The sequence below is a fragment of the Nerophis lumbriciformis genome, linkage group LG16 (assembly GCF_033978685.3).
Source record: "Nerophis lumbriciformis linkage group LG16, RoL_Nlum_v2.1, whole genome shotgun sequence".
NCBI lineage: Eukaryota > Metazoa > Chordata > Actinopteri > Syngnathiformes > Syngnathidae > Nerophis > Nerophis lumbriciformis.
Window position 1 is genome coordinate 32,407,336 of NC_084563.2, and position 24,848 is coordinate 32,432,183.

Consider the following 24,848-nt stretch of genomic DNA (forward strand, 5'->3'; position numbering starts at 1 on the left):
GCTTAGTGGCCACGTGCGTGGACAGCACCTTTTAGCTCTTATTTCCAAAATTGTGTACACTACTGAATTGGGGTCTTATGGCCACTTATGTGGACACTTATACTGCCATCTGGTGGTGTCAGAAGAGTATAACATACAATGGAATTTGGTAAAAATAAGAATTAGCATGTCACTAAACATGAAGTACACGTTTGTGTACTTATGGACTAAGTACATCATATCAAAAGATGATTCTTAGTTTTTATTCTAATTAGGGTCCAATAAGCCCAAATAGCAAAGAGAAATTAAAAAAAAAGCATGTAAACAAACAGCTTGGGCCTTAAGAGGTTTAAACAAGGCGGTCCACAACACTTTTCAGTTGCACGTGCAGTCTTGGTAAATCACACGCCCACTAATAGCACACGCTATTTTATAGATTGCACATGGCAAAACATCACAGCATAACATGAATGTGCGGTAAATGAGTGTCTCCATGGTGATACCCTGCATAGTACATGCAAAATACTCATTTAAAAACCTCTAAAGGCTTAGTGGCCACATACGTGGACAGCACCTTTTAGCTCTTATTTCCAAAATTGTGTACACTACTGAATTGGGGTCTTATGGCCACTTATGTGGACACTTATACTGCCATCTGGTGGTGTCAGAAGAGTATAACATACAATGGAATTTGGTAAAAATAAGAATTAGCATGTCACTAAACATGAAGCACACGTTTGTGTACTTATGGACTAAGTACATCATATCAAAAGATGATTCTTAGTTTTTATTCTAATTAGGGTCCAATAAGCCCAAATAGCGAAGAAAAAAAAAGCATGTAAACAAACAGCTTGGGCCTTAAGAGGTTAAACAAGGCGGTCCACAACACTTTTCAGTTGCACGTGCAGTCTTGGTAAATCACACGCCCACTAATAGCACACGCTATTTTATAGATCGCACATGGCAAAACATCACAGCATAACATGAATGTGCAGTAAATGAATGTTTCCATGGTGACACCCCGCATAGTACACGCAAAATACTAATTTAAAATAAGGCGCGTGGTGTTTGGATCTCGGTAAATCAGGCCCTGAACGTTTCGTTGTGTGCGGACAGAATGCAAAAACTGATCAAGCCGGCAGCGGGTCGCCAATACGTGGACCTCACCGTGTCCTTCGCTCCCGAGAACGACACGGACGACGATCTCCCCGGTCCTCCTGTCAGGTACTACTTCTCCCACCATGGACACACCCCCTGACATCTCCTCCTCATGGACACCAATGTCACATACATGTACTGTACTGCTGGAACCACCCGGACGTGGTCCCAACACACACACACACACACACACGTCCAGTTTGCTTTGCGGGGCCAGAGCAACATGCGACTTCCTGGGTAGTGTAAAGTGCACGTGTGTGTGCACGTGTTCTCTGCTGATGATGAATTGTACTTCTCCACCCGTGCTGATGCCTTAATTGCCATCATTACAAGCCTTTTCCTTGGTGGCACTGTGACTCTAACAAGTGTGACTTTGACTCCCAGTGACACTCCACCATGGTTTGATTCATTACAACTGGCACTTATCAACCGTCATGTTTTCATTTGAGCACCAGAGCTCAACTTTTCTCCTTTCCCTTCGTGCCAAATGTCTGTGTGTTGTGTACATGATGATCAGTCCTGTGGAATACTTTGTGTATCTTGGAGAGAAAAAACGATATTTCTACGGAATCATGATCGCAGCAAAATCATTTGCAAATGCGTTTAATCCATTTCATGTGTTGTTGAACTAAAGTGTGTCTGTATTTCAATGTGTGTTGTCTGTCCGTATTAGGATTTGTCTGAGGAATAAAATGATCTTCTCTGTCCGTATTTCCTCTGTTGTCTTTTTGCAGTGAGAGAATTGTGTGTACGTGTAAAGCAATCTGTGTCCAAGAGTTGTGTGTACGTAAACAAATGTGTGTCTGTAATCAGATTTGGGTGAAGCAGGAACCCTGACTAACTGTTTACACATGGCATTTTGCTACCTATCTGCTGTTAGAGTTGTGTACGTGTATTCAGACGTGTGTATGTGTAGTCAGATTTATGTGAAACAGAAACCCTGATTGTCTGTCTGTTAACACCTGATTTTTGCTAAGTTTTCTGCCTTGAAATAATTGTTTGTATTTAGATGTGTGTATGTGTAAAACAATTTGTGTGTGCATGTGTAAAGCAATTTATGTCTTAAGTTGTGTGCGCGTATGAAAATGTGTGTCTGTAATCAGATTTGGGTGAAGCGGGAACCCTGATTAACTGTTTACACATGACATGTTGCTACCTTTCTGCCGTTAAGTTGTGTACATGTATTCAGATGTGTGTATGTGTAGTCAGATTTATGTGAAACAGAATCTGACTGTCTGTCTGTTAACACCTGATTTTTGCTAAGTTTCTGCCTTGAAATAATTGTTTGTATTTAGATGTGTGTATGTGTAAAGCAATTTGTGTGTATGTGTAAAGCAATTTGTGTCTTAAATTGTGTGCGCGTATGAAAATGTGTGTGTATGAAAATGTGTGTGTCTGTAATCAGATTTGGGTGAAACAGGAACCCTGGTTAACTGTTTACACATGACATGTTGCTACCTTTCTGCCGTTAGAGTTGTGTACGTGTATTCAGATGTGTGTATGTGTAGTCAGATTTATGTGAAACAGAAACCCTGATTGTCTGTCTGCTAACACCTAATTTTTGCTAAGTTTCTGCCTTGAAAGAATTGTTTGTATTTAGATGTGTGTATGTGTAAAGCAATTTGTGGATTTGAATTTGCATGTTGTGGAAAGGAGGCAGATATGATTAAGAGTTCTTTCTTTTTAGATAGCCATGTTAGAGTAGCGCCTAACACTTTTCCTCCGTGTATTCTACCAGTTTCTTTAGAGAGGGTCGTAAACAATGTTCCCTCTAATTGTTCATGTGTGTGAGCAAACGCACAAACTCCCTGAGCATTCAGTGGAGCGCATGTGAGCATCTTTTTATTAGCATTTATGAAATCTAGTGACAATATTTCATGAATAATATCCTTAGATTAACATCCTTGATAAATGGCAGTAAAATAAGCACACATCTGATTGAGGAGTCCGAGTGTTACAACCTGGCATTTACACATTGTGTGGCGTTGGGGTTGTCCGACTTTTTGTGTGGCCATAAACGCAGCACTGGCTAAGTGCCATGAGTGCGTGTGTTGGTGCAGGTGAGACAGGGCAAGCGGCTTCTGTTGATATGACGGATGATAACGTTGGTTTAAGCCTGATTTGTATGGCAGAAAATGACCAGTTTTTATAGATAAAAGTTTTTTTTACTCATGTTTTTGGTGTGGTTACAAACAGTTTTGCTCAATAAAGTGATTGATGGAATTCCTGTCCGTAAAGTGTCTCGATAGACGATAATTGAACTGTGTTGACAAAGATTGTTTTATTCATTGGGGCCACTCTTGTTGTCACCTGTCACTCACAGAGTTGCATTGCAAAATCATACAGAATATCAATCAATCAATCAATCAATCTTTATTTATATAGCCCTAAATCACAAGTGTCTCAAAGGGCTGCACAAGCCACAACGACATCCTCGGTACAAAGCCCACATACGGGCAAGGAAAAACTCACCCCAGTGGGACGTCGATGTGAATGACTATGAGAAACCTTGGAGAGGTAATGTGTTTATTTTGTTTAAAGTTCAGATGGGATTTTTGATTTTCTGCGGGGCATTAATTTGCTGTGCGCAGTGCGCAATTGCGCAGGCGCGCACCTTAGAGGGAACGTTGGTCGTAAACCATCGGAATGTGAAGAAAACCCCCACGTCTCTCTTATCAGTGTTGGGGGGGGGGACTTTCTTTGTCTGAAATGAGTTGCCTTTTCCTTTGGAAAGCCAGATCAACTCGAGCAGCCGGTACGAATGTATTGATTGAGTTGACCTCCCAAAGCTTTGGAATAAAACTACAATATTACAAAACTGTCTTGACGGTCCTTCTTACTTAGCATATATGTCATCGAAAGAACTTGGGATTGACCAGTAACTTAGATTCCCTGGGAGGAAGAACTGGTCCGACGCAACAATGTGTAAAGCAATTTGTGTCTTAAGTTGTGTGCGCGTATGAAAATGTGTGTCTGTAATCAGATTTGGGTGAAGCAGGAACCCTTAGCTGTTTACACATGGCATTTTGCTACCTTTTAGAGTTGTGTACGTGTAGTCAGATGTGTGTATGTGTAGTCAGATTTATGTGAAACAGAAACCCTGATTGTCTGTTAACACCTGATTTTTGCTAAGTTTCTGCCTTGAAAGAATTGTTTGTATTTAGATGTGTGTATGTGTAAAGTAATTTGTGTGTGCATGTGTAAAGCAATTTGTGTCTTAAATTGTGTGTGCGTATGGAAATGTGTGTCTGTAATCAGATTTGGGTGAAGCAGGAACCCTGATTAACTGTTTACACATGACATTTTGCTACCTTTTAGAGTTGTGTACGTGTAGTCAGATGTGTGTGAAACAGAAACCCTGATTGTCTGTTAACACGTAATTTTTGCTAAGTTTCTGCCTTGAAAGAATTGTTTGTATTTAGATGTGTGTATGTGTAAAGCAATTTGTGTGTGTATTTGTAAAGCAATTTGTGTTTACAAGTACACACACAGTTGTGTGCGCGTATGAAAATGTGTGTCTGTAATAAGATTTGGGTGAAGCAGGAACCCTGATTAACTGTTTACACATGACATTTTGCTACCTTTCTGCTGTTAAGTTGTGTACGTGTAGTCAGATGTGTGTATGTGTAGTCAGATTTATGTGAAACAGGAACCCTGATTGTCTGTTAACACCTGATTTTTGCTAAGTTTCTGCCTTGAAAGAATTGTTTGTACTTAGATGTGTGTATGTGTAAAGCAATTTGTGTCTTAAGTTGTGTGCACGTATGAAAATGTGTGTCTAATCAGATTTGGGTGAAGCAGGAACCCTGATTAACTGTTTACACATGCTGTTAGAGTTGTGTACGTGTAGTCAGATGTGTGTATGTGTAAAGCAATCTGTTCCTAAGAGTTGTGTGTGAAGCAGGATCGCTGATTGGCTGTCTTTTTACATGTGACTCTTTGCTACGTTTCTGCCATTAGAGTTGTGTGTGTGTGCACATTTGTGAAAAACAATCTGTGCGCGTAAAAAATAAGTCTGAAATCAGATTTGTGTGAGGGCAGGAACTCTGATTGGCCGTCAGTTTACACGAGACTTTTGCGACACGACTGGTGTAAGAGTTGTGTGTCCGCGCAGGAACCCCAACTTGGGTCTGTAACGTCACCTCACCTCTCCTGGTACACGCCACTAGTCGGCGCTGTGCCCCCACTCTCACCACTTGATGTACGTACAAGTTCATGTCAGTAATGTGACGACTACACTACACACATCTGCATACGGATACACAACTCTAACGGCAGAAAAGGTAGCAAAAATACAACCAACCAATCAAGGAAATACGGACAGAGATGTTTGATTTTTTGCCCAGAGACAAATCCCAATAGGGACAAGCTAAAACACACGCATTGAGATACAGACACACACAGTTTGAGCTCCACTAATACATTTGTGTTGCACAAACAGACTTTCACTTTGTTTTATTTGCTGCAAAATGTCTCTTGTAGAAGAAAACATGTAATAAATGTCACATGACTGCTGTCAAACACAACATGAATAAATATTATCTTTCCGGCTTGTAGTGCAATTTCATTCTTCAGCAGTAATTAAAAATATTTGTATATAACTATGCTGGCCAGGTCGGGAATCGAACCTGTGTGTCGCAGTACATTAAATGTCCAAGTCCTGCAGGTTCCCCCAGCTGGGTCCCACTTTTACTTTCACTTTCAGCTTCACGTAAAGTTTCACTGCGCTCTCCATCTCTCTCTTCACCGTCTGTGCCACCTGCCAAGAAAACAAACATTTTTAATCTTGGGAATCTTTTTTCTTAATTTTCTTGCAATTTTTTTTTAACTTGCTAATTGTTTTTTTAATTGAAAAACCTTTTGTGACTTTTTTTTAATTGCAGAATTTTTGTAAAAAATTATTTTAATGAAATAAGATTTTTTTTCTTGCAGAAATTGAGAATTTTGTTTTTAATTGAAGAAAAAAAAAGTTTCTTGCAGAATTTTTTTAATTTTCTTGCTTTTTTTTTTTACTTGCTAATTGTTTTTTTAATTGCAGAATTTTTGTAAAAAAATATTTTAATGAAATAAGATTTTATTTCTTGCAGAAATTGAGAATTTTGTTTTTAATTGAAGAAAAAAAAAGTTTCTTGCAGAATTTTTTTAATTTTCTTGCTTTTTTTTTAACTTGCTAATTGTTTTTTTAATTGAAAAACTTTGACTTTTTTTTTTTACTTGCAGATTTTTAGTAAATTTAATGAAATAAGATTTTTTTTTTGCAGAAATTGAGAATTTATTTTTTTTAATTGAAGTTTATTTCTTAGAATTTTTTTTTTAATGGAAGCAAAAAAAATGTTTCTTGCAATTTTTTTTTACTTGCTAATTGTTTTTTTTAATTGAAAAACTTTTCTTGCCTTTTTTTTTTACTTGCAGAATTTTTGTAAAAAATTATTTTAATGAAAAGATTTTTTTTTAATTGAAGAAGTTTCTTAGGAATTTCTTTTTTAATGGAAGCAAAAAAAGTTTCTTGCATAATTTTTTGAATTTTCTTGCAATTTTTTTAAACTTGCCAATTGTTTTTTTAATTGAAAAACCTTTCGTGACATTTTTTTTTGATTGCAGAATTTTTGCAAAAAATTATTTTAATGAAATAAGATTTTTTTTCTTGCAGAAATTGAGATTATTTTTTTTTAATTGAAGAAAGGTTTATTTATCTTAGGAATTTTCTCTTTAATGGAAGAAAAAATAAAGTTTTCTTGCAGAATTGTTTTAAAACTTGCCGACGGTTTTTTTAGCGGATTATGTTTTACTTTTGTATTGTTTTTGTGATTGAAAGTAATTTTTTTGATGGCAGAAAATAAATCTTTTGCAGAAATTTATTGTTTTGAATTGGTTTTTTTACTTAAAGAAAATAGGTTTTCAAACAAAGTGCAGTGTACCTAATGTTGTGGCCAGTGATTGTATATATCTGGTGTCATCACAGCCTGGAGATTATATATATATATATATATATATATATATATATAAACTATAACAATATATCATTGAGTTTGACACCTGTGAACTTAGATATAAACCTTTTTTTAATCACATTCTACAAGTTATTTAATCCTCTTTGATTCGGTCTTATAAAATATTTCCCCACAAATGGGTGTTGAAAACAAAAAGTCATCTTGTACACAATACCATATTTTTTGGACCATAAGGAGCACCAGATTATAAGGCGCATTAAAGGAGTCATATTATTATTTTTTCTAAATGTAAAAGACTTCCTTGTGGTCTACATAACATGTAATGGTGGTTCTTTGGTCAAAATGTTGCATAGATGATGTTTTACAGATCATCTTCAAGTCGCTTTCTGACAGTCGCTTCAGGATGCGCCGTTTTGTGGGCGGTCTTATTTACGTGCCTCCACTTGGACAGCGTCATCTTTGTTGTAGCGCTGTAGCGTGCAAGGACGGGAGTGGAAGAAGTGTCAAAAGATGTAGCTAACTGTTTTAATGACATTCAGACTTTACTAAAATCAATAACGGAACAGCATCTCCTCACCCGTGGCATCTCCTCACAATGTGTCCCTTGAAAAACCGTCCGACTGGAACTCTCTAATAACTAAAGTTCCTTGGGTGAATAATGTAAACTCACTACACCGGTATGTTTTAGCGCTTTCATGGCGAGTTTACTGACAGATATAAGTAAGAACTTTACACTACTTTATATTAGAAATGGCAACAGCGGAGGATGAATGTCCCGTAACAAGAAGATAGAGGAAAAGAAGAAGCTTATCGACTACGATGTCGGCACGGACTACAAAGGCGGACCTGCGCACATTGTCAGGACTTATGCAGATCCCAAATACAGATCAGAAGGTAAGAAAAGTTGCTTTTGCATAATATTGTGAAACAAAACGCCAGATAATGTCTGCTAATAGGTGCCATTTTGTGATCCTTATACACACTATGTTGAAGCACAGTACGTCTGACTATGGTAGTCGTAATCCTCCCACAATCCATCAAGCAGTGCGGCTTCATAGCTTACCAAAGTCGTACTAAAACATTTTGACAGTTCTTTGAGCGCCGTGTGTAATGTTCTATTTTCCCAATGCAACATTTAAAGCTGCAGTCTACATGTAACTCTTGTGTGTGACTGCCATCTACCAAATAAAATAGATTTAAGGTTGGTAAGCACAACCAGAATAATTTCGTACATTAGGCACACTGTCCATTTTTGAGAAAATGAAAGGATTTTAAGTGCTCCTTATAATCAGAAAAATCGTGTAAATAAAAACACAAAAATATCAATTCTTATTCATCCTGTTCCTTAAATTGATTCATCATTTAAAACAAATCTTATTACACTTTTTTAAAGAATCAAGTTCTAAAAAAGAGTTGAAGTCATCTCCAAGCAACCAGAGGAAGCTTTTCCAACATGTTTCTAAAAATGGTGGAGCACATACTGTAATACGTCGCCAGAACTGCTTTGAAGGGAATGCTCTCCGCAGGAATCCCAATGAAAAGAAAGATTCCCACAGAGTCCAAGTAGGAAGTCCAAGGAACAGTACCTGAATGAGGTCTACAGTACCTGAATGAGGTCTTCTTCTGTGGTCTCATAGATGAGTTCATCATGGAGCTGCAACACTAAGTAACCTCCTCGCTGCTGCACTGCTCCTCCACGCGCTGGACAGGAAGTGACATCATCCTTACACTACATGCTCGTGTGTGTGTGTGTGTGACCGTGTGTATCTAAGTGTGTGTTATCTGAGTGAGTGTGTGTTACCTCACTGTATCTAAGTGTGTGTTTTACCTGAGTGTGTGTGTTTTACCTGAGTGTGTGTGTTACCTCAGTGTGTGTGTTACCTGAGTGAATGAGAGTGCGTGTGTGTGTGTGTGTGTGTTACCTGAGTGAGTGAGTGTGTGTGTGTTAACTGAGTGAGTGTGTGTGTGTTAACTGAGTGAGTGTGTGTGTGTGTGTGTGTGTGTGTGTTTCCTGAGTGAGTGTGTGTTACCTGAGTGTGTGTGTGTTACCTGAATGTGTGTTACCTGAGTATGTGTGTTTCCGGAGTGTGTGTTACCTGAATGAGTATGTGTGTGTTACCTGAATGTGTGTTACCTGAGTGAGTATGTGTGTTACCTGAATGTGTGTTACCTGAGTGAGTATGTGTGTGTTACCTGAGTGAGTGTGTGTGTGTGTGTGTGTGTATTACCTGAGTGAGTATGTGTGTGTTACCTGAATGTGTGTGTTACCTGAATGTGTGTTACCTGAGTGAGTATGTGTGTGTTACCTGAGTGAGTATGTGTGTGTGTGTGTGTATTACCTGAGTGAGTATGTGTGTGTTACCTCAATGTGTACGTGTGTGTGTGTTACCTGAGTGAGTATGTGTGTGTTACCTGAGTGAGTGTGTGTGTGTGTGTGTGTATTACCTGAGTGAGTATGTGTGTGTTACCTCAATGTGTACATGTGTGTGTGTGTGTGTGTTACCTGAGTGAGTGTGCAGGTGAGACAGAGGTGCAGTGGGGTAAGTGAGACGTAGTCTCCTGTGGATGTTGACAGTGGCCATCTTGACAATGTCCGCAGCAGACCCCTGCACTGTGGAGTTGACTGCCTGACGTTGTGCCTGTGAGTGGGTGGGTGGGTGAGTGGGTGAGTGACAATGACACGTCACAAAGTCTTTGACACATGTAAGAAGTGAAAAGACTCGTTAGAACACACACACTGTAGAAAAATTCAAGTTAAAGTAGCAATGATTGTCACACACACACACTAGGTGTTGCTAAATTATTCTCTGCATTTGACCCATCACCCTTGATCACCCCCTGGGAGGTGAGGGGAGCAGTGAGCAGCAGCGGTGGCCGCGGCCGGGAATCATTTTTGGTGATTTAAACGGCAATTGCAACCCTTGTTTCAAGCAGGGAGGTAATGGCTCCCATTTTTATAGTCTTTGGTATGACTCGGCCGGGGTTTGAACTCACGACCTACCCATCTCAGGGCGGACACTCTAACCACTAGGCCACTGAGTAGGTGCTTACACACAACAGGAAGTGTTACAGGTGTGCAGACAACAGGAAGTGTTACAGGTGTGCAGACAACAGGAAGTGTTACATGGGCTCTCAGGTGAGGGTTGGTGTGTGTGATGGCAGGTAGGTATCTGCGACGTCCTGCCAGCGTGTGAACATAACCCTCCTTCATGCACTTCTTCACTGTGTCTCTGAGGAAGGAGTTGACCCCTAAACACACACACAAAGTAACATACTGTATGTCAACACACCTGACAGTCTAACCTCTATTTAACACTAATTAACCAGCAACAACATCCAGCATAATTATATATATATATATATATATATATATATATATATGCACACACCAACTACGCCATGCCGTAGTGGGCATGCATGCATGCATGCATACACACACACACAGTATATATATATATATATACATACATATATATGTATATATACATACATACATACATACACACACATATACATATATATATACATATTTATATATATACATACATATATATATACATACATATATACACATATATATATACATACATATGTATATACATACTGTATATATATGTATATACATATATATGTATATACATATATATATATATGTATATACATATATATATATTTATTATTAATATATATGAATACATAATTATATATATATATTATTAATATATATATTTTATATATATATATATATTTATTAATATATATGAATACATAATTATATATACATATTAATATATATATTTTTAATATATATATATATATATATATATATATATATAAAATAATTCACAATATATATATATATCTTTTAATAATAATTATATATGTATATATATATATATAAATAATACATATACATTAATAATACATCATATATACATTAGTAATATATATATATTAGTAATATATATATATATATTAGTAATAATATATATATATATATTAATAATAATATATATTTAAATACTAAGAATTCAATATATATACACATATACACACATAAATATACATTATTAATATATATATATATATTATTAATAATTATATATGATTAATAATAGTATATATATTAATATATATATATATTAATAATACACAATGTATACATATTTTTATAATAATTATATATGTATATATATATAAATAATACATATACATTAATAATACATAATATATATATATTAATAATAATATGTATTTAAATAATATAAATATATATATATATATATATATATACATACATACATATACGCACACACACATATATACATAATTAATAATAGTTGTTCCAATCCAAAAATGTATTTAAAACAATTTGCAAAAAATATATACATTTTAAACAATTTGCAAAAATGATTAATCGATTTAGAACAGAAATGAATAAAAATTGCAATTTGGATGTCTATTGATTTTTTGAGCTACAACACAGGTCGTACCACACGTACGTCACACTTGCATCTATTGATGACAACAACATCCAACAATGTGTAATATAAAAGGTGTACCTAATGTAATGGCACCCACCCTTGTATCTGGCCTTGAAGCTGTCGATGTAGCGAGCGGCGTCGTTCTCCTCCACGCCCATTTGTTCCCCCAAACACTTGGCGCCCATCCCGTAAATGATCCCGTAGCAAATCTGCCACACAAACAACACATCAAATGTTCATTTTGCCTTCACGTGATCTCAATTGGGAACATTTCATGTTACCATAGCAACGCTATTCACCAACAAACCCAAAAATGGGCCAAATGAATGGGTACGGACCTTTTGTCCAATACGAGACGAACCGGCCAACGAAGCCCCACATATGTTATACCGTCGGAAAGGTCCACTTTCCGCCTATGGGTGTATTTTAAATTAGGAACATTTCAAGTTACCAGGCGACGCTAATCACAATTTCAACAAAAAAATGCGCCAATTGTTTTGCAAAAATGGGCCAATTGAATGGGTACGCCTACTTTGTCTAATACGAGACAAACCGGCCAACGTACCCCCACATATGTTATACCGTCGGAAAGGTCTTGTTTGCGCCGATGGGCGTATTTTGAATTGGCAACATTTTGTGTTACCATGGCAACACTATTCCCGAACCAAAAAAAACACATTTTGTCTACTACGAGACAAACCGGCCAACGAACCCCTACATATGTTATACAGTCGGAAAGGTCCACTTTCCGCCTATGGGCGTATTTTAAATTGCGAACATTTCAAGTTACCATGGCAACGCTAATCACGATTTAACAAAAAAATGCGCCACTTTTTTTGCAAAAATGGGCCATTTGAATGGGTACGCCTATTTTGTCTAATAAAAGACAAACCGGCCAACGAACCCCCACATATGTTATACCATCGGAAAGGTCTTGTTTGCGCCGATGGGCGTATTTTAAATTGGGAGCATTTTGTGTTACCATGGCAACGCTATTCCCGAACAAAAAAAAACACATTTTGTCTACTACGAGACAAACCGGCCAACGAACCCCCACATATGTTTTACCGTCGGAAAGGTCAACTTTCCGCCTATGGGCGTATTTTAAATTGTGAACATTTCAAGTTACCATGGCGACGCTAATCACGATTTAACAAAAAAATGCGCCAATTTTCTTTTCAAAAATGGGCCATTTGAATGGGTACGCCTACTTTGTCTATTACGAGACGAACCGGCCAACGAACCCCCACATACGTTATACCGTCGGAAAAGTTCACTTTCCGCCTATGGGTCTATTTTAAATTGGGAACATTTCAAGTTACCATGGCGACGCTATTCACGATTTAACAAAAAAATGCGCCACTTTTTTTGCAAAAATGGGCCATTTGAATGGGTACGCCTATTTTGTCTAATAAAAGACAAACCGGCCAACGAACCCCCACATATGTTATACCATCGGAAAGGTCTTGTTTGCGCCGATGGGCGTATTTTAAATTGGGAACATTTTGTGTTACCATGGCAACGCTATTCCCGAACAAAAAAAAACACATTTTGTCTACTACGAGACAAACCGGCCAACGAACCCCCACATATGTTTTACCGTCGGAAAGGTCAACTTTCCGCCTATGGGCGTATTTTAAATTGTGAACATTTCAAGTTACCATGGCGACGCTAATCACGATTTAACAAAAAAATGCGCCAATTTTCTTTTCAAAAATGGGCCATTTGAATGGGTACGCCTACTTTGTCTATTAAGAGACGAACCGGCCAACGAACCCCCACATACGTTGTACCGTCGGAAAAGTTCACTTTCCGCCTATGGGTCTATTTTAAATTGGGAACATTTCAAGTTACCATGGCGACGCTATTCACGATTTAACAAAAAAATGCGCCAATTTTTTTGCAAAAATGGGCCAATTGAACGGGTACGCCTATTTTGTCTAATACAAGACAAACCGGCCAACGAACCCCCATATATGTTATACCGTCGGAAAGGTCTTGTTTGCGCCGATGGGCGTATTTTAAATTGGGAACATTTTGTGTTACCATAGCAACACTATTCCCGAACAAAAAAAAAAGACATTTTGTCTACTACGAGACAAACCGGCCAACGAACCCCCACATCGTCGGAAAGGTCTTGTTTTGCATAGGCGTATTTTAAATTGGGAACATTTCACGTTACTATGGCGACACTATTCAAGATTATACAAAAACATGGGCCAATTAAATGGGAACGCACCTTTATAATGGCAAATATTTCCAGGAGACCTGTGAGATTACCTCCTCTTGTAGCTCAGCTATACTTTCACGTTGCTTAGTGCTTAACGTCTCATTTTGTTCCCACACTTGTCTACTTTAACCCTGGCTAAAACGTTTTGACGTCCAATGTTTAGTTTTGGCAGGATGGCCATTGGAGTGAGGCGAGCGCCATCGGCCCGGCCTTTCTCCATTAAAGCGGAAAGCTCACGCTCTAATTTTCTAGAGCATAGCAGTCCTGAATATTCGCTTGTTCTTTGGTGAACAACCTGTCCTCACGGCCACATCTTTTATGCCACGGTCATGTGTTTTGGTGAAAACGTTGACACACATGTCCTCTCTCAGAAAATGGCACTTTTATGCCGCTCGTGTGTCCCATTTGGCTTCTGGTGGCCCTCAAAGCCAAGAAAGTCCGCTAAATCTCTCATTGACGCCTAATGTTAGGTGTCAGCGCCAAAAACCACAAAAACACAAAAATTCCTATTTTCCTACCCACTCTAACTAGGCCATTTCTCCACTTATCAGAAATCTGAGAACACCGGAATGTTCCTCAAAGCCTTGACGCGTTCGCGGTTTTTACGAAAACTCAATATCTCAAAGCGTTTGCCCACAATCAGACATTGTTTGGCATGAAGTTTTTCAACAAATCCTACATAAACTGCTGTCGTTGTGTAATAGTGGCAGGTTCATCTAATCACATCAAGTCCTTTGAAGTCACGTGACAGCCCCTCCCCTCAGGTATCTTAGTCTGGTACAGGGTTAACAGTTCACTGGTCACACAACAGAGCCCCCCCAGAGCGCTGTGCACAACACCCGGTCTGACTGCGCTAATAAAAATAAAGGTTTCAAAATAGTACCTTATGCAAAGGTTCAGAGAATCTGGAGAAATCACTGCACGTAAGCGATTATATTACGGACCTTGGATCCCTCAGGTGGTACTGCATCAAAAAGCGACATCAGTGTGTAAATGATATCACCACATAAACACTTCAGAAAACCACTGTCAGTAACTACAGTTTGTCGCTACATCTGTAAGTGCAAGTTAAAATACTACTCTACTATGCAAAGTCAAAGCCATTTATCAACAACACCCAGAAAAGCCGCCGGCTTCGCTGGGCCCGAGCTCATCTAAGATGGACTGAGGCAAAGTGGAAAAGTGTTCTGTGGTCTGACGAGTCCACATTTCAAATTGTTTTTGGAAACTGTGGATGTCGTGTCCTCCGGAACAAAGAGTAAAATAACCATCCGGATTGTTATAGGCGCAAAGTGTAAAAGCCAGCATCTGTGATGGTATGGGGGTGTATTAGTGCCCAAGGCATGGGTAACTTACACATCTGTGAAGGCACCATTAATGCTGAAAGGTTTTGGACGCCCCTGCTTATTTCAGCAAGACAATGCCAAACAACGTGTTACAACAGTGTGGCTTCATAGTAAAAGAGTGCGGGTACTAGACTGGCCTGCCTGTAGTCCAGACCTGTCTCCCATTGAAAATGTGTGTCGCATTATGAAGCCTAAAATACCACAACGGAGACCCCCAGACTGTTGAACAACTTAAGCTGTACATCAAGCAAGAATGGGAAAGAATTCCACCTGAGAAACTTCAAAAATGTGTCTCCTCAGTTCCCAAACGTTTACTGAGTGTTGTTAAAAGGAAAGGCCATGTAACACAGTGGTGAAAATGCCCCTGTGACAACTTTTTTGCAATGTGTTGCTGCCATTAAATTCTAAGTTAATGATTATTTGCAAAAAAAAAAAAAGTTTCACAGTTTTAACATTAAATATCTTGTTTTTGCAGTCTATTCAATTGAATATAATTTGAAAAGGATTAGCAAATCATTGTATTCTCTTTTTATTTACCATTTACACAACGTGCCAACTTCTCCTTTTGGGTTTTGTAGATATTAATTCATTAGTCATTCATGTCCGCTCTTTTTTTTTTTTTTTTTTTTTTTCTAAATCAGGGCTTCTTAACCTTTTCCACTACAGAGGGTCCCGGGGCCCCACTCAAATATTAACATTGAGTTAGTAATCTTACTCTTGACGTTAATCATATAATTTAATAGTTATTTTTAACCTATTTACAATTTAGTGGAACGATATGCAAGTGTGTTCATCACAAAGATAATTATCAAGGCTTAGGTCAGGCTGATTACAACAATGAGTACTAATCAAATATACTGCAATGAAGGGACTCCTAAAAAATGGTGAAAAATTACAATTACGCAGTGCTAAAATACATAAATTCTAACTAAATTAATACTAAATATTAATATATATCTTTCTTAAACTGTCAATAAAATTAAAGTGCAAACGCTTCACCACTTTAGTCATATTTCTTGCTCTGAAGAAACTTCTCGATGACTTTAACGCCAGACTTCTTCTGTTTGTTTGATATTGTCATTACTGCCACAAGTGGTGGAAAAGTGTATTACACCTGAGTCGCCCATACGGACCACGTATCTTTTGGCTTGTGGCCCAGCCCTATGGTAAAGAAACACTGATTTGAATTATATTTAAAGTTGAGTGTTTACTAATTTAATTGAATAATTGTGTTATTAATGGTGATTTCAATCTCAGTCAAAATAATTATTATTTCCAGCTCTACGTGAGGTTGCCTACAGCCACAGCAGTCACTTCCATTGAACTGTTGATATTAGCGTACACAGGAAGTGGCGTCCATGTTTGCACCTGCTTGGCTTGTTGCCGCAGCTTGTCGCTGACGGTCTCGGGGTCCACGCTCTTCCACTCGGCGGCGATGCAGCGAAAGACGTCGGCCCCCCCGTTGAGCACCTGTTGCACACAGACGCACGGTAGGCGGGTGGCAATGGTCTTACGCGGTCACGTGACCTACTGACCTGCAGCAGACGGCGGTCTTTGGACAGGTGAGCCAGGACCCTCAGCTCCAGCTGGGAGTAGTCGGCCGCTAACATCATCCCACCTGCGGCGCAAGGGACAAGGAGGCGTGAGACAAACGAGGGCGATGGTGAGTCCACAAAGACGTCGCCCACCTGAGAAGGGGACGAAGGCGTGTCTCATGCTGACGGAGAAAGACGGGCCTTGACTCGGAACCACGGAGCATCTCTTCTTCCTGCCACACCATGACGTTTACTCACAATGGCTGGGATGTTTGCAATCTTCACCACGTACCCCTGTTTGCCCGTGTGGCGGCCATCTCGCGACGGCGGGCTCTCCCCCGCCACCGTCGCCATGCAAATGTCAAAATCTTTGGGGACATTCTGAATGTTGGGCTCTGTGAAGCTCACGCGACCTGAACACAATTATGCAAATGAGTCTTCTCTGGTCCACTAAGGAGTATTAGGATCCTCCCTCTTAGCAAGTTAAGTAAGTAATACAAGGCGTTTAAGAATAAAAATATCAATTGAAGTTCTCTAAAAGGTGTTAAATAAAAGTAATACATCGTTTTGTTTTGGGATTTTTTTACTTTCAACACTTAAATCTCAGCTAAACTTCAGATATTTTCATCGATTATAAGTTTTTACAATTTTTCTATGTTTTTTGTTTGTTTTATGCAGTTTTTGTCATAGAAAACGTATTACTTATGGCAAAAACACAAAATATGCTATATATTCCCCAAAATTTCTTTCAAAATGGAATATTTGAGATAAAGTAATTGGAGATTAAAGTAGGTCAATAATTCATAACAATTTTGATTTTGATTCATTATTATTTTTGAGTAAAGACAGTTATAAAAAAATCTCACTAAAATTCTAAAAAAAAAGCATTAAAAATGTCACTTTTTTTAAAAAACTTTCATTGCTTAAATTTTTATATCAACTTCCGATCTAACACTTGATTATAAGTTTTTATCAATGTTTCTTTTTTTTGTTTGTTTCATGCAGTTTTTGTCATAGAAAACGTATTTTTTATGGCAAAAACACAAAAAATGCAATATTTTCCCCAACATTTTTTTCAAAGTGGAATATTTAATGTGAAATAATTGGAGACTTAAATAGGTCAATAATTCATAACATTGATTTTGATTCATTATTATTTTTTAACAATGGCAGCTTAAAAAAAATCAATTTAAAATCTCTAAAAGGTGTTAATACTTTGTTTTTTGGGGGGGGTTTTCAACACTTAAATCTCCAGCTCAACTTCAGATATATTCATCGATTATAAATTTTTACAATTTTTCCATGTTTTTTGTTTGTTTTATGCAGTTTTTGTCATAGAAAACTTATTTATTATGGCAAAAACACAAAATATGCTATATTTTCCCCCAAATTTCTTTCAAAGTGGAATATTTGATGTAAAGTAATTGGAGACTTAAATCGGTCAATAATTCATAACTACTTTGATTTTGATTCATTATTATTTTTGAGTAAAGACAATTAAAAAAAAATCTCACTAAAATTCTCCAAAAAGCATTAAAAATGTCACTTTTTTAAAAACTTTCATTGTTTAAACTTATATCAACTTCAGATCTAACCCTTGATTATAAGTATTTATAAATGTTTCTTTTTTTGTTTATTTCATGCAGTTTTTGTCATATTTTTTTATGGCAAAACATAAAAAATGCAATATTTTCCCTAACATTTTTTTCAAAGTGGAATATTTAATGTGAAATAATTGGAGACTTAAATAGGTCAATAATTCATAACATTGATTTTGATTCATTATTATTTTTTAACAATGGCAGCTTAAAAAAATCTATTACAATTCTCTAAAAGGTGTTAAGTAATAAAAAAAAATATTAAAATTCTCTAAAAGGTGTTAAATGAAAGTAATACTTTGGTTTTTTTCAACACTTAAATCTCCAGCTGAACTTCAGATATTTTCATCGATTATAAGTTTTTACAATTTTTCTATGTTTTTTGTTTGTTTTATGCAGTTTTTGTCATAGAAAAATTATTTTTTATGGCAAAAACACAAAATATTTTATATTTTCCTCCAAATTTCTTTCAAAGTGGAATATTTGATGTGAAGTATTTGGAGATGTAAATAGGTCAATAATTCACAACAACTTTGATTTTGATTCATTATTAATTTTTAGTAAAGACAGTTAAAAAAAATCTCACTAAATTTCTCAAAAAAGCATTAAAAATGTCACTATTTTTAAAACTTTCATTGCTTAAAATTTTGTATATCAACTTCAGATCTAAACCTTGATTATAAGTATTTATCAATGTTTCTTTTTTTGTTTGTTTCATGCAGTTTTTGTTATAGAAAACTTACTTTTTATGGCAAAACACAAAAAATGCAATATTTTCCCCAACATTCTTTTTCAAAGTGGAATATTTAATGTGAAATAAATGGAGACTTAAATAGGTCAATAATTCATAACATTGATTTGTATTAATTATTATTTTTTAACAATGGCAGCTTAAAAAAAATCAATTAAAATTCTCTAAAAGGTGTTAATTAATTTAAAAAAAATAAAAAAAATCTCTAAAAAGGTGTTATATAAAAGTAGGGATGTCATTTATCGGCCGATAAATGCATTAAAATGTAATATCGGAAATTATCGGTATTTTTTTTTTTTTTTATTAAATCAACATAAAAAACACAAGATACACTCACAATTAGTGCACCAACCCAAAAAACCTCCCTCCCCCATTTACACTCCTTCACACAAAAGGGTTGTTTCTTTCTGTTATTAATATTGTGGTTCCTACATTATATATCAATATATATCAATACAGTCTGCAAGGGATACAGTCCGTAAGCACACATGATTGTGCGTGCTGCTGGTCCACTAATAGTACTAACCTTTAACACTTCATTTTACTCATTTTCATTAATTACTAGTTTCTATGTAGCTGTTTTTATACTGTTTTACTTTGTATTTTATTCAAGAAAATGTTTTTAATTTATTTATCTTATTTTATTATTATTTTTAAAAAGTACCTTATCTTCACCATACCTGGTTGTCCAAATTAGGCATAATAATGTGTTAATTCCACGACTGCATATATCAGTTGATATCGGTATCGGTTGATATCGGTAATTAAAGAGTTGGACAATATCGGAATATCGGATATCGGCAAAAAGCCATTATCGTACATCCCTAAATAAAAGTAATACTTTTTTCTTTTTCTTTTTTTCAACACTTAAATCTCTAGCTCAACTTCAGATCTTTTCATCGGTTATACGTTTTTACAATTTTTCTATGTTTTTTTTTTGTTTTATGCAGTTTTTGTCATGGAAAACTCATTTTTTAATGGCAAAAACACAAGAAATGAAATATTTATGTCTCCCAGAATCATGACATTTGTGGATGTTGAGCAGAGGGTGGTGAGGAGGTCAGAGACTTCAGACATGAAAGTTGCGTTTTTTTGGGTGGTCGGTAAATGAGGAGCAGGGTCATGGAAAAGGGGGGTTTACAGTTGAATCCATTTATGATAACTCTTCAGCTAATTTTGTATGTTTAAACCTAAAAGAAAAATCAGGATTTTTGCTACTTGGTGCCATCTTGGAAGTATGCTAAAGGTTTTATGCTAGCTTTTCAGCTAATTTAGTATGTTTAAACCTAAAAATCATAATTTTTAATACTTGCCGCCATATTGGAAGTAGGCTAATGTCTTTTAATACTAGTATGCTAACATCTTATGCTAGCTTTTTAGCAATTTTTTCATGCTTAAACCTAAAAAATAATCACTTTAATACTTGGCACCATATTGGAAGTATGCTAACATATCTTATATTAGCATGCTAATGTATAATTGTGGAGGGGGGCGTGGCCTGCGGGCCTGCCGCGAAACGGGGTGTGCCAGGACTAGCCTCGAAGACAGCGACAGGTGAGTGGATGGCCCAGGTGGGCCTTATTATCTAATCACTTTTGAGTATTTCCTCTTACCTGGACACCTTTTTTTTTCTTCTGTCCAGCTTCTCAGGCAAATCATATAGTTGATGTAGATGCTCATATTGCCTGGACACTTTTGCAATGCGTGAATGGGCGCTAGCGTGGCAGCAGGCCCATAAAAAAGTCTGACGAGCCTGAATGCGTAACATTGGGTGGTGTTTTGTACCTGTAGCCGTGTGTGTCTGGGCCACGGGGTAGATCCTGTCCATGGCCAGTGTGGTGTGGCGCTGCTTCTCTCTCTGCAGCGGGAACACCACTTTAGTCAAGGCATTGGTGATCCTCCTCCACTCCAGGATCACGCCAGGGAGCGGGTGCAAAGGGCGGAGCTTCTCCAGAACATCCTGACGACATGTCGGTCACTTTAAAAACAGGAAGTGGGCGTCGGGGAGCGGCTCACCTTCGTGGTGCTGAACTGCTTTCCCAGCCGGACTCTGCCGCCGCCTCTGCGGGTGTAGCCCAGGGTCTTCTTGCTCCTGGGCGCCCCCGTGTCACCGTTTGGAGGCAGGTGGAGCTCCAAAAACAGAACCTACAGGAGTCGGCGCACATGAGCAGGGGCGTCCTCACTTTTTCCACTGAAGATTTCAAACATGCCTTTGGATATTTTTCATTTTTAAAACTAACAAAATATAGATTTTTTTTTTATCTTTAGGGCTCAAATTTAAATTTTGAAAATAAGTAATATGGATCTATTTTTTTAAACTCTAGATCAACTTTGATAGAAAGTTGTATTTGTTATGTTTTATGCCATTTTTGTCATAGAAAACGTATTTTTATGGCAAAAACACAAAAATGCAATATTTTCCCTAACATTTTTTTCAAAGTGGAATATTTCATGTGATGTAATTGGAGACTTAAATAGGTCAATAATTCATAACAACTTTGATTTTGATTCATTATTATTTTTTGAACAATGACAGTTAAAAAAAAAAACAATAAAATGATCTGAAGTGTTAAAATTAAGTCATACATTGTTTATATTTTTTTACTTTCAACACTTAAAGCTCAACTTCAGATTTATGCTTCGATTGCTGGTTTTTAATTTTAAAACTTAGTTTTTATGGCAAAAACACAAAATATACAGTATTTTCCCCAAAAAATATTTAAAATTGAAATATTTTATGTGTTTTTTTTGTTTTTTTTTAGCTTTCACGCTTCCATCTCCTTCAGTTTTAACCGTCGATTGTAAAAAAAAAAAATATTCAAATTTCCTATGATTTTTCTTTGTTTTATGCTGTTTTAGTCATAGAAAACTTCTTGTTTATGGCAAAAACACAAAAAATGCAATATTTTCCACAACATTTCTTTCAAAGTGTAATATTTGATGTGAAGTAATTGAAGCCTTTAATAGGTCGATAATTCATAACAACATTGATTTGGATTCATAATTATTTTTGAGCAAAAACAAAATCCCAATAAAATTCTCATAAAAGCATTAAAAAGTCACTTTAAAAAAACAAACAACTTTCATTACTTAAAACTTTAGATCAACTTCAGATCTAACCGTTGATTATAAGTCTTCATCAATTTTTTTTTTGCTTGTTTTATGCCATTTTTTGTTATAGAAAACTTATTTTTTATGGCAAAAACACAAAAAATGCAATATTTTCCCCAACATTTTTTTCAAAGTGGAATATTTAATGTGAACTAATTGGAGACTTAAATAGGTCAATAATTCATAACATTAATTTTGATTCTTTTTTTTTTTTTTTTAACAATGACAGCTTAAAAAAAATCTAAAAATAATTCTCTAAAAAGGTGTTAAATAACACAAATCTATTAAAATTCTCTAAAAGGTGTTAAACAAAAGTAATACATTGTTTTTTACTTTAAACACTTAAACCTCAGCTAAACTTCAGATTTTTTTTATCGATTATAAGTTTTTGACAATTTTTCTATGTTTTATGTTTGTTTTATGCAGTTTTTGTCACAGAAAACTTATTTTTTATGGCAAAAACACAAAATATTCAATATTTTCCTCCAAATTTCTTTCAAAGTGGAAAATTTGATGTGAAGTAATGGGAGCCTTAAATAGGTTAATAATTCATAACAACTTTGATTTTGATTCATTATTATTGTTGAGCAAAGACAGTTAAAAAAAACCCCCACTAAAATTCTCATAAAAGCATAAAATAATTAACTTTTTTAAAAACTTTCATTGCTTAAATTTCTAGATCCACTTCAGATATAACCATTGATTATAAGTCTTTATAAATGTGTCTCTTTTTATGCCATTTTTGTCATAGAAAACTTATTTTTTATGGCAAAAACACAAAAAATGCAATATTTTTCCCAACATTTTTTTCAAAGTGGAATATTTAATGTGAATAAAGGGAGACTTAAATAGGTCAATAATTAATAACATTGATTTTGAATACATTTTTTAACAATGGCAGCTTAAAAACATCTATTAAAATTCTCTAAAAGGCGTTAAAGAATAAAAATATAAATTGAAATTCTCTAAAAGGTGTTAAATAAAAGTAATACATTGTTTTGTTTTGGTTTCAATTTACTTTCAACACATAAATCTCAGCTAAACAACAGACATTTTCATCGATTATAAGTTTTTACAATTTTTCTGTTTTTTGTTTGTTTTATGCAGTTTTTGTCATAGAAAACTTGTTTTTTTTATGCCAAAAACACAAAATATGCTATATTTTCCTTCAACTTTCTTTCAAAGTGGAACATTTGATGTGAACTAATTGGAGCATTAAATAGCGCAAAAATTCATAACAACATTGATTTGGATTCATTATTATTTTTGAGCAAAGACAGTTAAAAAAAATCCCACAAAAATTCTCATAAAAGCATTAAAAATGTCACCTTTTTTTTAACTTTCATCACAATAATGCGATTTTCTTTTTCTACGCTTTTAATCATGCGGCTTATAAAACTGCGCAGCTTTTTCTTCGCTGATGGCCATAATTCAAATAGTTAAAAAAAAACATGCAAAGACAATGAATAGGCGTGGTATTTTTTGCGCTATGGCGCCATCTTTGGCTCACTGCAGGCGCTGCATTGCACTTCTGTTTGGACTGAGCTTTTAACAAGTGCCGTTCCGTCTTACTGTCCATAGCGTTTCATTCATCACTCCAAGCAACGTTTGTAAGTTTTACAATATAACTAAAACAATTCTTACTTACTAAAGCGTCCCATGTGTGATGTCTGTAGGAGTGTTTTCACGCATATTTGTACATGCTATATTAATGTAATCACGCTAACACGTTTACGATTGTCTGTGCTAGTATTGTTAACTTACAATGGGATTCTTTTTGTGTTGCTTCAGTTTCACAAATTCCTCAGTAAATTCACCAAAACGTCACTGTGGAGTTATTGCACTGCAAAAACTGAAATCTATGTAAGATTAAATATCTCAAATAAGGGTGATATTTGTTTATTTTCTGTCGTATAAGATAATTCTTCTCACTAAGCAGATTTTATGTTAGAGTGTTTTACTTGTTTTAAGTGTTTTGGTCCTAAATGATCTCAGTAAGATATTACAGCTTGTTGCTGAGATTTGATGACCTATATTGAGTAAAACATGCTTGAAACTAGAATATCAACTGTTGTAAAGCTGTGTCATCAACACTCACAAGTATAAAACTACTTTTTAAAAGTAATAATTTCTTATTTCAAGCATGAAAAAAAAAATCATGACTTTGACACAATTGTGTCTCATATAAAAAACAGGTGACAGCCAAATGGACTTTGCCGTTTTATTTTCAATGAAGCAATAGAAAATACATACTCATATACTGTAGTAGTACAGTTGTTATTAGTGAGAATATACTTATTATAAGGTATTTTTGGGTTCATTGAGGTTGGCTAATTTGACTTGTTTTGGAAAGTCTTGACAAGCCAAATTTTCTTGTTCTATTGGCAGATAATTTTGCTTAGTTCAAATAAAATACCCCTAATTTTTGTATTTTTTTGTTTCTTGTTTTTGAACACTGACTTTTTGTAGTGTGAGTCTGTTTAGCTGATTGGAGAGCCAGCTTCCGCAGCTAGCGGGTCCATGACCATGACTTCTGTTTTGTTTGATCAGCCGCTTTACTGCCATGAGACAGTAGTTAGGAAGCAATTAAGGTATGCAAATAAACATTTTACAGAATATTACTGTGTAAATAACTCATTTCACAACGTATATATCTGCGACTTATGTGTATTATATATTATTATATTATATAATAATTATATTAT

The 24,848-nt window shown here is 35.8% G+C and overlaps 2 protein-coding genes across 7 annotated transcripts in view; one reads left to right on the forward strand and one right to left on the reverse strand.

The window, feature by feature from the left end:
* Nucleotides 1-2,758, forward strand: part of uba6 (ubiquitin like modifier activating enzyme 6) — a 138,368-nt gene extending 135,610 nt beyond the window's left edge. For all 4 annotated transcript variants that reach the window (XM_061977021.1, XM_061977023.1, XM_061977024.1 and 1 more), the window contains one exon: nucleotides 1,096-2,758. In XM_061977021.1, the coding sequence (XP_061833005.1) occupies nucleotides 1,096-1,237 (142 nt within the window). In that variant the 3' untranslated portion in view covers nucleotides 1,238-2,758. The remainder of the gene's footprint in view (nucleotides 1-1,095) is intronic.
* Nucleotides 2,759-4,241: 1,483 nt separating this feature from the next.
* polq (polymerase (DNA directed), theta) overlaps nucleotides 4,242-24,848 on the reverse strand; it is a 75,739-nt gene continuing 55,132 nt past the window's right edge. For 2 of the 3 annotated variants that reach the window (XM_061977019.1, XM_061977018.1), the window contains exons 25-35: nucleotides 21,049-21,177; nucleotides 20,818-20,992; nucleotides 16,976-17,096; nucleotides 16,837-16,916; nucleotides 16,684-16,766; nucleotides 16,517-16,618; nucleotides 11,670-11,781; nucleotides 10,213-10,337; nucleotides 9,592-9,727; nucleotides 8,695-8,789; nucleotides 4,242-5,896 (exon numbers count right to left, since the gene is read on the reverse strand). In XM_061977019.1, the coding sequence (XP_061833003.1) occupies nucleotides 5,783-5,896; nucleotides 8,695-8,789; nucleotides 9,592-9,727; nucleotides 10,213-10,337; nucleotides 11,670-11,781; nucleotides 16,517-16,618; nucleotides 16,684-16,766; nucleotides 16,837-16,916; nucleotides 16,976-17,096; nucleotides 20,818-20,992; nucleotides 21,049-21,177 (1,272 nt within the window). In that variant the 3' untranslated portion in view covers nucleotides 4,242-5,782. The remainder of the gene's footprint in view (nucleotides 5,897-8,694; nucleotides 8,790-9,591; nucleotides 9,728-10,212; nucleotides 10,338-11,669; nucleotides 11,782-16,516; nucleotides 16,619-16,683; nucleotides 16,767-16,836; nucleotides 16,917-16,975; nucleotides 17,097-20,817; nucleotides 20,993-21,048; nucleotides 21,178-24,848) is intronic. The other variant, XM_061977020.1, reaches the window with a different exon arrangement.